The sequence below is a fragment of the Orbicella faveolata genome, unplaced genomic scaffold (assembly GCF_042242905.1).
Source record: "Orbicella faveolata isolate gen_17 unplaced genomic scaffold, um_ofav_v1 contig_1, whole genome shotgun sequence".
Taxonomy (NCBI): domain Eukaryota; kingdom Metazoa; phylum Cnidaria; class Anthozoa; order Scleractinia; family Merulinidae; genus Orbicella; species Orbicella faveolata.
The window spans coordinates 9,195,270-9,212,533 of record NW_028301536.1 but is presented as its reverse complement, the minus strand read 5'-3'; the positions used below and the strand labels follow the sequence as shown (position 1 = coordinate 9,212,533).

At 36.1% G+C, this 17,264-nt stretch overlaps 1 protein-coding gene and 1 pseudogene across 4 annotated transcripts in view; both read left to right on the top strand.

The window, feature by feature from the left end:
• LOC110047353 (allantoicase-like) overlaps nt 1-17,264 on the top strand; it is a 180,485-nt gene that overhangs the window by 80,584 nt on the left and 82,637 nt on the right. For all 4 annotated transcript variants that reach the window (XM_089288070.1, XM_089288074.1, XM_089288077.1 and 1 more), the window contains 2 exons: nt 1,873-1,958; nt 12,722-12,842. In XM_089288070.1, coding sequence (XP_089144196.1) covers nt 1,873-1,958; nt 12,722-12,842 — 207 coding nt within the window. The remainder of the gene's footprint in view (nt 1-1,872; nt 1,959-12,721; nt 12,843-17,264) is intronic.
• Nucleotides 12,853-17,036, top strand: LOC149117971 (uncharacterized; annotated as a pseudogene).

Sequence of the window (17,264 nt, the reverse complement as noted above, 5' to 3'; positions counted from 1 at the left end):
CCCCAAGTATTTCATTTCAGCTTCTAACCTAGTGGCCTTTTCTGCAGCCTTGATTTTCCTTGAGTGTGTGGAGGAACTGGACAGTGTGGAGGATTTCTTGTGACAGTTACAAATGGAAGGGGCGAATTTTACGGAGACAAAGACCCAAAACATGAAGTCAATGAAAGTGTTTTTTCTTGACCAAGAGGAAAGGTTCAATGATACTCGTAAACTGGAAACAACGGTTACAAAATACAACTAAGTAATAGGCTAAAGTAAATAAAAACTAATGGCAAATGCCTAACACAAATTTCACAATTAATGTTTTGGAGGCAGAACCCTTAACTTACATAATAATGATTCTGCATAATGTTCCACACACAAACAATCCCAAAACAAAGATGAAAATATGCATGAACAATACAAATCTATACTTGCTTAGGAACAATGCATACAATACTTCAAAATGAATTGAAATAATCATTTTTGTAACGCTAAGAAACAGACTACTAATCTGCGTGTGCACGAGGGAAAATGATATCAATAAACTTGAGCTAGAATAGAATCGTGCAACATACTAAATCGATAAGAAGTACATTTAAATTACAAAGAAACAAAATCACTTACATATCTGACCCACACAGTGAAAATACTTGATTAAATTGAACGAAAAAGCGAAAACCAGAGTGGCTGGTGCTTCTTAAACTTGTCTTATGTGCCAACTGAACTTTGATCAACACAAAATGACACTAAGAGGCGCGTGTAATACCAGAAGTCGTAGCGAGAATAGGCAGATCAAAGGGAAACAATAAAAAACAACAACCTGAACTTAAGAATGTGTAAATGGACAATCTTAACAGGATCGTCTGGGATTTTCTCTCTCATTGTCTTCTTCAGATCATCAGATATATCTCCAACAGTTAGATCGATACACTTGACTTGGGTTTTGTCAGTTGGTGTGTTATGAAAGACGGCATTATTGTGACTATTTACAAGTTCATTTGTTGTGAATAAATGGTTTGCATGAATTGGGTAATTTAGATGACCAGGTTTTATTGTAAGCACACTTCTTTTCAATGTTTCAATGTCATTTTCAGTACGGTTTCCTTCTTTTAATCAATTTAACAGTTCTGCAAATGACATGTCATCCTTCTCATGACTTGAGTGAGGTCAAACAATGTGAAATGCTCTGTCCGCATGTTGGTTGCAAGAGCATCATAACAGTCAGTTGTATTCTGAAATATCCAGTTGTCAAAGACTGGAACAAATCACCTACTACTATGATACTGACCCAGTGAAATGCATTTTGAGTTCCCATGATTTGCTGTAATCTCAAATTCAGAAAATTGAAGATACCATTATATTGCCAACCACTGTAATGATCAATAAAAATGATGAGAAAGTGTCTTATGTCCTTAGGCTTTTTGTTGTTTTAATTTTTTTTGCCTTTTCTTTTCCTTCTTTTCTTATCTATTTTGCGGCAGTGATTGACCTTCCACTGGGCTTGCTTGCAGTTTTAAAATTGATGTGAAAGCAGCAATGAGAAGGACAATTTTCACCATGGCATAGCTAAGTGTAGTTGCAGGAAATCTTGCTACAAGTTTTTCATCCAAATTTTCTTGCTTATCTCAGGCTCCAGTGAGCCGATCACTCTGATCTGAGTATCATTGGAAAGATCTTTTCCTCCTGCAGAACTTGAGTATAGATGATGCCAATTTTGGTCAAAGTGATGATGTCAGAAGTGGAACAAAGGCCAAAGCTTGTCACAGCTGGTTACGGCCAGCACAGGAGTCAATGGGTTAAATAATAACTGAACTAATCACATTTATTTATTTGCTTTAGAACACAATGATAAGTGATTATTAACTCTGCTGTGTTTTGATCCATGATTAGGTCAGATAATATTCCCTGAAAGGAAAAGTGTGATGGGCAGTAAAGCTCCGGCTGACTGGATAACGAAAACAGCAAAAGCCACTGAAGTAAGCTTTGGGAATAATGATTGTATCATTAATTTCCTAAAAAGACTATTTTGATCTGGATGTAATTAATTAGCCCTTTAAGGTGGCTCAAAACAGTTTCCAGCAGTTAGATTTGGATGGATCATTATAGCCACTCTTTATCACTTGATGCTACAATCATGGTATCAAAAAACTTCCCAATCATTGGTGAACACATTGTTATCATTTTCATGCATGACACAAGATGCAACTTTTGGCAAAGTTTAAAAAAAAAATCTGTACAGAGGATTCAGAGCCACCTTAAATTTTCAAAGATGTAAGGTGGCTCTGAACCCTATGTACAGATTTTTTTAAAAACTTTGCCAAAAGTTGTGTCGTATCCTGCTTATTAAAATTTGATAATATAAAAAATTTCACCATGCCGTTTTTGAATTATAACCCCTAAGGCTGTAATTAAGGGTGTTTTTAAATAGTTCATACTGTTGCTATGGTAACCTATTGTGTCACGAAAATGATAACAATGTGTTCACCAATGATTGGGCAGTTTTTTGATACCATGATTGTAGCATCAAGTGATAAAGAGTAGTTATAAACAACCCATCACAATCTAAGTGCTAGAAACTGTTTTGAGCCACCTGAAGTGATTCATTTTCTCATTAACATTTAGAGAACAGGCCCATGTTTTCTATGAGCATTATTGTGAACAAGGTGCAACCAAGTTAACCATCACTCATAGAAAACTTCAGCTCTATTAATTAAGGATTGCAATTTTATGTATTTTTAGGGCAAAAATCCAGAATAATTTTCCCTTTGAAGGCAAGATGTGTCTGATCATGTTCTATTAGACTAAAACAAGTGAAGCCTTGGAGCCGAATGACTCATAGCTGCCAGAGCTTATCCCGGTATATGTAGCATGAAGCGGCTAGGAGTATTTCTACTCCCCCTGGACGAGATGCTAGTCCATCGCAGGTCACTCCCCCGCAATTTGTTAAGTTTCCCCAACGATTCGCCAGTTCCCATTTATACTCCTGGGTGGAGAGAGGCACTGTGAGAGTTAAGTGTCTTGCCCAAGAACACAACACAGTGCCTAGACTAAACATAGGCATGCAAGGCGTGCAAGAGTTTTTTTTTTTTTTGTGAAGTCTCAGAGATAGGAGCATTCATGGAGCTGTTTACAGTAATGATTTGGTTAATTTGACAAGTGTTTTGGTTGCGATGTACAGCAAGAAAGAAACTGGAAATTTCTGATGTACATACGATGTTACATCAGTAATGGTAAGATAGCTAAATAGTAAGCCATAAAATGTTTGACTGAACAAACTACAGTAATCTGACACGTCTCCAGATTAATGTAGATACCATCTTATTTTCTTTCCTTGATTCGTTCTTTGATAAAACCCACACTGTGATTGGTGTGACACATGCGCATGCATAACTCCCTCACCACCGATCACATAGCCCTTCCAACGCCACAAAATACTCAAGTTAAGAGACCTTTTCGCATTTTATATGTGCCGTAAGTTTACCCTTTTTACACAACACAACACAACAACACTACTTCACTGAAAATAGAAAGAAAGAGGAAAAAACCTCTCTGACACATTGAAAGTCTGATTTTAATTAATTAAATTGCACTTTAACTTGGTGCCACGCAGTCTTCAAAGAACATTTGAGTAGTTTTGATACTTTTTACCTTTAAAAATATCGGACTGAAAGGAAGGTCATAAAATGCCCATCAAATAAAAATAAACCGCTACTGCAGAGACATAAAAATCGTCCAGAAATGAAAGCTTTTTTTGTTTAATACCCTGGGAACAGTAGCTGATAACTTCTCAGCTCTAATTGAATTTACTCCCTTGTGAAAAACAAAGAGTGTCAAATTACCCTTTGTAACTAAAAAATAAAATATCTCGTCATATTTGCATGCAACAAGAACAAAACAATCGTCACCTGCACTTACTATTGTAAATGTTAGAACTGTTTCACATCTAAACAGTCTCGTCTCTTCTAAAACATGTCCTAAGAACTAGAAGTGATGATTCATGACCTCTAATTGAATTTACTCCTTGCGAAAAACAAAAGTATCAAGTTACCTTTGTAACTAAAAATAAAAATATCTCATTGCATTTGCATACTACTAACTCACGAACTGTTGCAAACCTCAAGGTTCATCTTGTTCGTAACTAAGATCCTCAGCCTAACCCACAGAAAATGTTGAAGTAAGCCTAATATATGAATACTTCCTCCTCTTTTATACAAGAATAAATTTGGCCATTCTAAACTGTGTTGGGATCAAATTTTGTCACATACCTTTACAACAAGAAATTTGATTACCTTTTTATAGTAGATCCAATCTGATTGGTGTGACATACATACATCTCTCACTCACTCACTCATCCATTGACCCGTCCATAACATACCCAATGTGCCGACAAAGAGGTATTTTTTTTACAAAAAAAAAAAAAAAACTCAAAAAGTGTGTGATAAAAAATTTCACTATATATTTTTGTGCTCCTAAGTATTGCTGCTCTCTTTTTTAGCCCCTTGTAGTTATTTAGGGCAGCCAGTACTCTCTTTAGTTTTCTTTAGTTTAATATTAGGTAAACTGAAAATATAAATACTGGGGTGTAAAGAAAGTTGTTTTTGTAATGAAGTGATGGTCAACAGTACCACTATTGGATGAGAACCTGTGAAAAATGTATGAATTATCCTATGAAAAAAACTTTGAAATACCCATTTTCATGTGTTTTTTTCACAGGTTGTGAAATTTTCAAAACCTGTGAACAGGGCACTTTTTGCAGGGTCAAAACCTGTGAAAAAACCCATGAAAAAACCAGTGAAATACAACCTGTTAAAAAAAAAAGTTGTGAAAATCTGTGAAAAAGAATCTTGTTTTCAAGCCTTTTATAAGGGTGTAAAATCTCAAAACCTGTGAACAGGGCACTTGAAACAGGGTCACAACCTGTGACAAAACCAGTGAAAGATAATAATATTTTGTTTTTGAGCATATTCACAGCTGCACTAGCACAGTTACCCGTAGGGTCTAAAATTTCAAAACCTTAACAAGTCATATATTTACGGGTCATTTTTCATAGGGTTAAAACCTGTGAAATACAACCTGTGAAAAAGAAGTTTTAAAACAGTTTTCAAATGAAGGCAATATATCTACAACTTTCACACAAATTTGCTGTAAATTTGCCCATCAAACTGAAATTAGATTTTCATAGCAGGGGCAAATCTCGGCAAAAATAGTGCAATTAATTCTCTTCTATAAATTATTATTGGAACAGATTTAACACATTAAAAATGCAAATTTCTGAACAGTTTATTCACATTTGCTGCGGAAGCATTAATAATTTTATTAATTCTATACCTATTAATTTTGCTCTGGTTGTAAAAACAGCAGACTAACAGCAATTTTTAAAAAGGAAACAACATTTTTCACTTTACAAAACATGTTGCGACATTCCTATGTCTTCTCAGTTGCAAATGTTTGACATTTGTACGTTTGAATTTTCACTGTATACATGATTATGTTATAGAATTACGCCATAAAATTTACATTAACAATTTGAATATTGGAATATACTGGGAACAAAGGCTGCACACACGCTAACAGTAGTTGAAACAGAATCAAAAAATTACATAAAAATAAACAAAACATGAAAAAGAATTAAAAAGAAAGAGACAAATCTAAGTGCCTCAACTGTTGGTTTAGAGTTGGAATTTCCCACTTAATATAGAGCACCTCTTTTATCTCAACTTGAAAACTCAAGGCAGCAGAATCTAGAATCGTGAAAGATTCTGCAGAGCATGAGTCATGACAAGTCCCTGATGTCTGCAAGTGCTTGTAAACATGCGAGGCCTTGTCCGACACAAGGTGCTCATCGATGTGTGTACAAACATGGCAAGTGGCCTCACAAATGTAGCAGGCATTACAGCCAGCACATGTGAATTTAAAAATGACAGGCGAACAGAGACTCTGCAGCACGGAGTCTTTCATGCTTAACACGTTTCTAACCTTAAATGTAGAAAAAACTAACTTAATATCTAGATCAGTTTTGCAATAACATTTAAGAAGCTGTTTAATTTAACCTTTAGAAAAACGGCCAACATAAGGGAATTTGTAGAAATGTGTAGAAGTTCCATCAGAGCTGAGCGGGCCAGTCTGCACACTTGCAGAATTGACCTTCATTTTCTTAGAAATATAGCTATGAATAATTTTGTCATTAATCCAAATGGGAAAACAATTTTCCCCTAAAATCATTGTCAGCTTCTTAAGGTCTCCATGGAAACCAAGCCAAGTGTTGTTACTCTTACAGACCCTGTCTACTAATGTCCTAAATAATCCCGGGGCAAAGCTGAAATAAGTTGTAAGAAGACCAGTAAAGGTCTTTTTTCGAAATGCAGTAGTAATAAGGGATGAATGACCGTTATCTAAAATTATTTCTAAGAATGGTAATTTCTTCTCAACTTCCCTTTCCATCGTGAAACGTATATTTGGATGCCTGGTGTTAATATAGTCAAAAAAACAAGAGCAAAACTGATCTAGATGTTAAGTTTGCTTTTTCTACATTTAAGGTTAGAAACATGTTCAGTGTGAAAGATTCTGTGCTGCAGAGTCTCCGTTCATGTGTTGTTTATAATTCAAATGTGCTGGCTGTAATGTGACTGCTTCATTGGTGAGACCTCTTGCCTCATTTGTACACGTATCCATGAGCACCTTGTGTCAGACAAGGCTTCGCATGTTTACAAGCACTTGCAGTCATCAGGGACTTGTTGTGACTCATGCTCTGCAGACTCTTTCTTGATTCTAGATTCTGCTGCCTCGAGTTTTCAAGTTAAGATAAAAGAGGCACTCTATATTAAATGGGAAATTCCAACTCTAAACCTACAGCTGAGACACTTAGATTAGTCTCTTTCTTTTTGATTCTTTTTCATGTTTTGTTTATTTTATTTAATTTTTTGATTCTGTTTCACCTACTGTTGGTGCGCGTACAGCCTTTGTTCCCAGTATATTCCAATATTTAGATTGTTAATGTAAATTTTATGGCATAATTCTATAACATAATCGTGCATACAGTGAAAATTCAAATGTATAGCCGTTGAACATTTGTAACTGAAGATGACATAGGAATGTCAAAACATGTTTTGTAAAATGAAAAATGTTATTTTGCATTGCTATTCAAATAAGAGACTGTATGACTGTATTACAAATTTTGCATTTGCCCAAGGGGGCAAATGAGTTAATTTGCACTTGTGTTGCTTTGCTGTCACCAAACATTTTGTGTGATTATTATTTGCAATCTAACAGGTAAGTCATTTTGGTAAATTCATTGTGGTTTTACAGATGCCACCTGAATTTCAGGATACTCCTTCCTTCCTTCCAACTCAGAGCTGATACAATTGATCCCCCTGCTCTCTCTAACTTGGTTATCTTCAATCCCCCGCTAAGTTGAGCAAGGTGCAAACTTTTGTCAACTAATTTTTTGAACATTCCTGAAACAAAACAAAACAACAAACAAAACAAAAAGTAGTTCTTTTTAAGGAGATTAACATTTCTATTTACTGTTTGTGAGCATCCTTAAGCACATGTTTCAACGATATGAAATTCTACAACTATTACAAAAATTGAAACGAAAACACAGCAACTAAACATACTGTTTTTAGTCCAAACTCTGCGACTGCTGAACAATGACTAACTATCTGACATGACCGATTTGAATATTAATTAGTTAAGACTTAATTTGGCATGCCTGGTGTCTAGTTTTTTTCTTTTTGTAGATCACTTCGTGTAGTGATTCTTTCCATTTGAATAAAGAACAAAGAAAATTCCTGAATGATAGAAGTTGTATTTACAGTATACTCACATACAATCAAATTTTTCTACCAAGAAGTGTGGGTAAATGTTGGTAAATGGCTACATTACTTTCAAGCTGACTTAAACGACATGACATAGTCAATATTGTATTGAGAGTGCCACACATGAGGAAATTAGCCATTAATGCTAATGAGCTCTTCTTTGCCCTTGCAGTCGCTTAATTACTAGCTGATATCAAATATTCATAAGTATCTGCATTACAATGTCCAGTCACAATTGTCTACAATTGTCTCGAGTTCTCAAAACATGGTCTTCCCCTGGGTTACGTTGAGAAGGCTGATCAGTCCCAGCAGAGGCAGTTCAGGGTTGCCACACACCACAACAAAAAAACATTCTTGACTTTTCACTGACTGTAAAGCAATTTTCACTGAGCGTGCAGGATGATGATTCATGAATCCATGAATCCCTGACTTTTCCCTGACCATGGGATCCCTGAGTTCCAGGCGAGGGGTTGAGGGGGCTGCAACCCCCCCCCCCCCCTGCCCTTTTGAGCAGCATTTTTTTTTATATGTTTGACTTATCATAAAAATAATAGAATGAAATAGTTTTGTATGTAGTTTGTTTCACTTCCACCAATAGACTGATAATCAAGTTAGGAAAAGATAACATTTTTTCAACTACATTGTAATTCTAATTATTTTTGTTTTTCTGGTCGATAAAAGGGAAACTCCATATTTGTGACCGTTCACAGGAAAACATACTTTAACGCTTATTCGTTAGATGGACAAAGCCGTTAACTATCTGTAAGTTACCTGTTAGACAATTTTCTCATAAACGTTAGAGGCGTTAACCTAACCGTTAGCAGTAAAAGTCAAAACGTTAGAGGGGAGAGTGCAAGCATTAGCCATGAGCTTGTATCTGGTAGCCGTTAACATCATACCATTAGAATGAAAAGCCTAAAATTGCAGAACCGTCAGAAAAAATTAGCATCCGTTAAACGGTAATGCAACTGTTTGCTATCCATTAGAATGGCCCAGCAAAGGTTATAAGTAAAGAAATCCGTGTATTGCAAGAAGTGAGCTATGTCTCGGCCTGAAGTCGACTTCATAAACTACAGTGCATGATAATGGGGTATTAATATTAAAGCAAGCAATGTAATTGAAGAGGGAATAAGTTAATTACGGTGTAATTCATTGCAAAAAGCAATAGCCAAATTGCAGCGGGATTTTTGTGTCACTAGTTTGATATGCTTTGATGTATGACTAAGGACTTCTACTGAAAATGACAAAACGCTTGTACGTAGAACTTTGAAGTCATCCACATTCAGTATGAAATTTGCATTAAGTTGTTTACAGTGTAATTCAAGAGACTACTTTAGGCTCAAAACTTTTTAATTTGGGTGGAATGTTTACAGTGTAGTTTGTTCCAAAAAGCAATTGCAGTGGGATGTTTTTATGACTATTTTGATACGCTGGGATGCACGACTGAGGACTTCTGCCGAAGATGACAAAAATGTTCGTAGTGAACTTTGGGGTTGTCCACATTGAGTATGAAATTTGCATAAAGTTGTTTACAGTGTAATTCAAGAGACTGGTTTCAAAACTTTTTAATCTGGGGGAATGTTTTAACAACTATTTTGACCTGCTGTTGACTTTGACTATAAGAACCAACACTTTATCAATAAAGCAAGCTTTGTCACGTCAGGCTGTGACAAATGTAAAACTGACACGTCCAACGTGAACCATTGCGTTGCAACGCATTATGCTACAAAGTGATTATGGAATTCATGCTGATATATAACTTGTTAGTCATTGGACTTTATTCAGTGCCGCGGGCCCGTGTCTCGCAAATTTAGTGCTTGTTGTGAGTAGTGTTTCCGTTTCATGGCTATGAATGTAATTGGCATTAAATTTTTGTGGGGATATTGACCTTTTTCTGTAGCGATATATAAAACTGTTCTTTGGCTGTACAGTGTGCATGGTGCTAATTGCTAACGCTCAAGCAGATCAGATGCAAGTGTTAAGGCACTTTCACAGTTATCCGTTAGACTTTTTTCTCAGCCGTTAAATGGTTGCCGGTCGGTTTCATGAGCCATTAGGCAGGATTACTAAGCCATTGGACCATTAGGGCAAAGCATTAGAATGTTGTAATGAGCCGTTAGGTAAAACTTGCTAGCCGTTAGAACATTAGCACAAAGCGTTAGAACACTTTAAAAGGCCGTTAACTATCCGTTAGTTATCCGTTAGGTTTTAGCCATTTAATGGATAAGCGTTAAAGTATGTTTTCCTGTGAACTGAGTCACATTTTATATTACGCCTTCACACAGGTTTTTGAAGTTTCAGGAGTGCTTTAAATGGTGTTTAAGAGGGCAAAATCTGAAAAAAATCCAGGGCATCATGGCCCTGAACCCCACCAGAAGCTTGCACCTGCAGCACTTGCAATCCAAGCCGATGGCATCAAAAGTTATTAAGATGTACAACCCCTGTCCAGTTGGCGCCTTTAAAAATTTGGAAAAAAGTATTGTTGTAATTTAAGAAATTAATAATTTAAAAGAAATAGAAGTTGCTTTACATGTATGACAGGAATTTACTAGTATTGAAAAGGAAACTGACAAAAAATATCATACATCACTTACCAATTCAACTTGGTGAATAGACTCCACTTTTCAGGAGAAGTTTCTGTGAATGTTAACGTTTCATTCCATAACCCAGCTTTTCGAGAGGCCTCCTTCAGCATAAACTAATATTCAGGTAGACACAAATAGGATATGGGAAACAGCATTAAGTTGCTTCTACAATCTAAACTTTCAGTCCTAGACTGCCAAATCAATCTTGATGAGGTAGTATCTTTATGAAGTAATGAACAACCTATGTACAATCTCAGCTGGATTGTTCAGTATCTAATTTTAATAAGATATTTTTGTGATTAAATGAATTGAATCAAAACCGTAACAAATAAATAAAAGCTTAATTTGAAAGGGCCTACAAGAGGAAATTAACAGACATACCAGTGGTAAGCATATGATTTTCACACGGCCTCTAAGTTACCAAGTCACCATGAAGATTATAAATGACCTGAGACTACACTCTTTATTTGTTTTACAAGAATATTGTTTTTCTGACCGAGGCTGAATATTCTTATTTTTCTCCCAATTATAGGCTGAAAATATTCTTATGACTATTCTTGCATATGAGATTTCTGTGTTTGGATGGTAGGCTCATAAGAGTAATTTTGGAGCCAGCCTGCACGCATGAGAGCATCAAACATACAGCTAGTGCTGTTTTTGTAGCTTTTTGGCTAGTTTTGCCCTTTAGAGAAGGGAGGATTTTATTCAGTTTAGTTAAAAACACATAAACAAGCTAATTGGGCGAAATTGTTTTTCACTTCAAAGACTATATTAACCTGCTCAAAATTTAAATATTTCCTTTGAAAAGCACAAATGACCAGCAACCCAAAGATTTAGTTGCTCAATACCCATTTCTGCTTGGACGTTGTCTATATGTAATATGTAAAGCCTAGTGTAAAAATAGGTCCGCAATGCGTACCTGTAGGCTTATGGCTACAATACCAGACAAAAAAGTTGGGACACAAAGCATGTTCCCCCCACCCCACTTGCAATGTTGATAATGAGGTGATTTTTTTCCCTTTATGTTGAGAAAAAATGTGACATTTTCCAACATTGTTTAGGAAGGATGAAGGATGCATGATCCAGCTCAACTGTCCCAACTACTTTTGTGTGGGATTGTAGTTGTATTCATTGGGATGAAGTATTGTAGTGTTACAAGTAGGCAATTAGAAGAAAGATAAAAGCACAATAATAAATGAGGTTTGTACTTGAGCCTGCTGTTTTAACTACCCAGCGCTTCCATTCAAATCGATTTATTCAACATTTTCTCCATTAATGTTATGGTTGTTAGTGTGCTATAGTGGAGAAGATATCTGCCTTGTGAGCGGGAGGCTGTGAGTTCAACTCCTAGTGAAACTGGAAGTTATTATTTTCTTTTTTACTTTTTTTTTTTTCGTTTTTCTCTTTTACTTATTTTTTCTTTACTTAAAAATTTACTGAAAGGCAGTGTAGCCTTTGATGCACTGTGATGAATTAATGGCGGTATTTCCTCACAGTTAATTAGTTATTACAGGGTTGTGCAGCAGTGAGGATTCAGTCAGGGAATCAGAAGTTGGATGGAAGGGTTGGCAGTTCAAATCCCGGTGTGGGCAGTTTTTCTCCCCCTCCTCTTCCTTCTCCTCCTCCTCCTCCTCCTACTCCCCCTCCTCAAGTGAAACCCTCGCACATGACTTTTGGCAAAGTTTTGGTTAAAAACCACTGTCAAAGCTATCGATGGATCGAATTATACAACCACCTTTGTTGCATACCAAGTAGTCTTTAATTTGCTGACAATGCAACATGACTAGAACCAGCAAAGGCTATGCACTGCAAATGTAGCAATGGCCACCTTTACCCAAAAACAATCGTGCAAAATACTGGTACCCAGTCTACCACTCAGACTAGTCATGCTCCCAAAGCTCTGTCACATGACGTCACATCCTCAAACCCACAAGATTTTGCCAGCTTGTTGGGTTTACGCATGCGTAATGCGTAAGTCCACAAAAACGATAAGATATTTAAGAGTTTGTCATGAGTAGGGGCTATCAGAAAAATATTTAGAGTCCCTGATCTTCAAATCTATGACTTCACTCACATGCATGGTTGAATGTGTACTGGATTAGAGGGGGGAATCTTTGAATTATTTCTGAGTTGGATGGATAATTCTATTATTAAGTGACAGGGACAGGAAGCTTTTCAAAGCTGACTTTGGATTTTGTCCTATCTGCATTTAGACCCTCATTTATGTTAACTGATTGGGTTATTGATTGTGGTCTTGCTGCATGATAAATGTTTAACTGCCCATTGTTAAAACTGATAAAACTATTTTTAATCAATTATTTTTGTCTTACCTTACAGTTGTGGACGGAAATTTTGTCAATGACTGAATTAAAACCAGGGAACCCAGCAACAGCTCATAATTTCTTTGTTATCAACAACTGTGAAAGGTGGACTCATCTTAGACTTAATATCTATCCAGGTAAAGTTTTTTGGTTCTATTTCATTTTGTTCATGGGCTATTAGCCCATGAAATTAATGACCTTGAATTTGGCCACTGAGTTCAGGTTTTTCAGGGAAAATTCATGAACTATGAAATGAATGGCTGCATAAACCAACCACGTTATCACAGTCTTTGAAAGTATCTCTTTCAAGAAATTTGTGAATCCTGCAAAGTAAGTTATGCTACTTCCTGATTGAAAATAAAGCCAAGAAGCTTGTGCAGGATCTATGGACCATGCAAATATACTCTTGGAGATTTGAAGGAAAATATGCCATTTTTAACTTGTCAATTGGGATAGCAAGTTACAAGTAAATTGTGACCTTCCATGGGAAAACGTACATTAACGCTTTTCCATTTAACGGTTCTAAGCATTTGTTAGTCATTTGTCTACCTTTAAAACGGTTTAGAAAATTGTTAGAACTGTTAGAACGTCACTCTAGCCGTTTATAGCATTGGAAAAGTTGTTAAAAGCATTTTCGTCGTCCGTTAAAAGCATTAGTAAAAACCGTTCAAATTTTCCTTCAGTGGTGTTAAAAGATCTTGAAAGCGTTCGAAAAGTCGTTCAATTGAAATGTTGACTGACTGTTCAAGTTAAACGCTCAACTGGTGAAGTGTTGAATTAAATGTAAGACAATTGTGAGTAAGCTGTTTTTTATTCATGCAGCGTAGTTTACTAGTGCAGAGTGCACTATTGGGATGGTTTAGGGGGCTGCTGTTTGCTAAGGTACTAAGCGATAACACAATAAGGTGTAAACTTTAATGTTTGTTTAATTAAGTAATTTCAATTAATCAATTAGCTTTGCAGGAAGGGGACTGGGTGGGGTAACTATAGGTACCAGTGTGTATTATGCAAAATGCGACATGCTTACATTGCTTTCTTAGATAACTTGACAGAAATATATGTATGGTTTTGCAAATGTCATACTATCCTATATAATGTTGCTATACACTTCATGTAAGCCACACATAAAGGTCTCAGAGATCCATCAGCATTTAGTTGACAAGAAAGCAAATGACATGTTGAGGAACTAGCTTAACCACACAAGTATTAAGCTTAAAGATCAGATTGAAGAAACGAATAAATTGGACGAAAAATATGACGACCTTGAGCAATATTCTGGGTGTACCTGAAGGCGCGTACACATCAACCGACAAAGTTGTTATCGGTATTGGAGAAGCAATAAACGTCGATATCAAACCAGAAGAGATAGAAATATCACACAAACTCAAAAGAAAAACCACTGAACCCGTAATTGTCAAATTCGTGAACCACAAAGTAAAATCTCTTCTCCACAAAGCGAGAACCAAGCAGTTAAAAAAACGTGAAAACCTCTGATGTATTTCCAAGCTATGCTTTCGAGTCTCGAGAAGACCAGTGTATATTCATCAACGAGAATCTTACGAATTATCGAAGAGAGCTTTTCTGGAAAGCAAACAAGATGAAGAAAGATAACATGATTACCAGCACTTGGACAATGGATGGAAAAATATTCGTAAAGACATCGCCAAGTGGAGCACTGGTAAGGATTTATAGTGTAGAGGACTTAGATGATCTTTAAACTGTATTCAAAGGACTGCTGAATAAAAGAAGGGACTATGGACTGGATTGCTGAGCGAAGGAACTCTCAAAATAGGTCTGTTTTTAGTGTAGAATGCACTATTGGGATGGTTTGGGGGGCTGCCTGTTGCTAAGGTACTAAGTCGCTAAGTGCTAAGGTGTAAACTTTAATGTTTGTGTACATTAATTTCAATTAATTAATTAGCCTAGAGACAAGGAAATGGTGTGGGTGAGCTGGGAAAGGTACAAGTGTACCCTAAGTAAAAAGTGTTCTGCTGTATCTATGTCAGTTAGGAGTAAACATCGCAAAGCTATATTTTTGTTTCAAGTAACCCCTTGCTCTCCTTGTGGTACTATTCTCTTAAGAACAAAACCAATTTGCTCTAAATGCATACACAAATTAGTTAGCGTTCGTGTCTTCTATACATTAGGTGGAGGATACATTGCATACAGGATACCACACAAATGTTGAGTAGTTTTCCTTATGGTAGAACCCAACATGTAAGAGGCATGCGTTCTAGCATCTTAAGTGTTATATACTATGTTTCCACACGGTTTTTTATGTCATGTAATGTCAGGTACTAGGTAGCACCACTTGTCCCTTTTTAGTGCAAAAGTTAAACGTATCTTTTAGAATTACCCACAGGTCGGTTCAACAAATATCATCTGCTGTTTTCAAACTACAATAGCATGTTTGTCAGGGATTAAATAAAGAAGGGAAATGTGAAGTTTCTCATTTGCGGCTTATTTATTTCTTGCCTTAACTGTGTCTGTAAGAGAGACCAAAAAGTTCCTGAGTTAGTGGCTTTAATATTCTGCAAATTGTAAATTTGTCACAAAAGAAACCAGGAAAGTGCTCAAATATTGCTGCAGACTCCGTGAAAGCACAATCGATATTGTTCTGTATTAATTTTGAATTGTTTTATTGTTAACAACAAAGGTGGCAACAGAAAAAGAAAGTGGTATTCCGTGACTATCTGATAATTAAATTAGTTCTTGTTCATCTGCAATAAGAAAATTTGCGTTTTGAGAAAAAACAAAATTGTTTCTCTTCCATTTCTTCATCAGATATTTAACTTTCTTTCATTTATCCCCCAAACCAAGCTCATCTTCTGTGTGTTTTGGAGAAAACAATAGTTTCATGTTACATTCCTTTGCGAGGCAAACAAAAGTATCAACTTACAAAGTTGGCGCGAAGAGCTAAATTGTCAGATTTGTTCAACGTATTATTGAATTTAAAATGAACAAAAATCATTGTAAAACACCAGAGTAAAATTTAAAAGCTGTCGCGACAAACAGTAATTGTATGTAATTTTCAGACCTTGAATGAAAATACAACCTTGAAACATACTCACTGCTAAGGGGAAAAGCCCTAGCAGACTACCAAGGTAGATTCAAATCGGAAGTGAACCAAGCAGGGGTGAGTACTTATGGGACTACCGTGCCTGAGCTACCAATTGCAGTCTGCACTATTTGAGATTGTCTCACTAGTTTAAATTCATTATTGGTAATTTCTTTGTTTTGTTTTGTTTTGTTTTGGTGTTTACAATTGTAAATATGAGGGGGAATGCGAACCAAATTTTTAAAATTATCCTAAATGCATAAATTACACCTACACAAAATTAATGTTCGGTAATTTCATTGAATGTAAGAGGTCTCAGAGGTACGGTTAAGAGAAGGAGCATTTTTACGTATTTGAAAGATCAGGAAGCCAATGTTTATTTTCTGCAAGAAACATTTTCCAAAGTAAGTGACGAAGCCATTTGGAGAAATGATTGGGGATGTGAAATTTACTTTTCTCATGGGACTTCTCAGAGCAAAGGTGTTTGTATCTTGATTAATTGAGCAGTAAAAGAAAAAGTGACCTCATCCAGTGACGCGGACAGTAGAATAATCTTAATCAATCTCACTAACAACGGTCTAAAATTGTCATTTTGTAATATATATGCGCCCAACGACCACACACAACAAGTAAGTTTCATTCAACAACTAAATGAACAAATCGGAAATTACAACTCTTGTTGACATACAAAGAACTCGTTATCTGAATGTCAACAAGTTCTCCCACAGGTGTAAAACGTTAGGTGTGAAATCAAGGATAGACTTCTTTTTAATATCCAAGCACTTGGCAAAATTTGTTAAAAAAGTGGACATCCAAACCTCAATAGCACCATATCACAATACGATATTATTATCATTGTTGTGGCCGAACGAGAATCCTTGAGGACCGGGTTTTTGGAAATACACAACCAAAATTCCAGAATTATATCCTCAGCTTTGTAAAAAATATCATTATGTAAAAGACCAATAGCTGGTTTGGGAACTGATTAAAATGGAAATAAGAAGCACAACCATTTCGTTCTCTAAAGGAAAAGTACAGGCGATTCTTAAGCATGAAGTGGAGATCAAACAACAACTTGATGAGCTGGATAAAATAATCTGCAATAGCCAGAACCTTGATAACATTGACGGAAGTCTTAAACAATATGATGACCTCAAAAAGGAACTCCAACATCAATATGATAATAAAGGCAAAACTGCAATCTTCAGATGTAAATGCCACTGGGTAGAAGAGGGCGAAAAAGCCACAAAATCACCTCGTACAGGCCTGAAAAGATGGGAAAGAGATATTTCAATAGACAAAGAGAACTGGACCAATTTTTTTTCAATGGCTTCAAAAACATGCAAAGAAAATAAGTTGAAAGAATTTCAATTCAAATTTATTCATAGGATTGTCATTACAAAGAAAGAACTCTTCAGATATGGGATAAATACAGACAGTGACTGCATCAACTGTGGTGAGCCAGACTCCATAAATCACACCTTTGTCGACTGTGAATTTA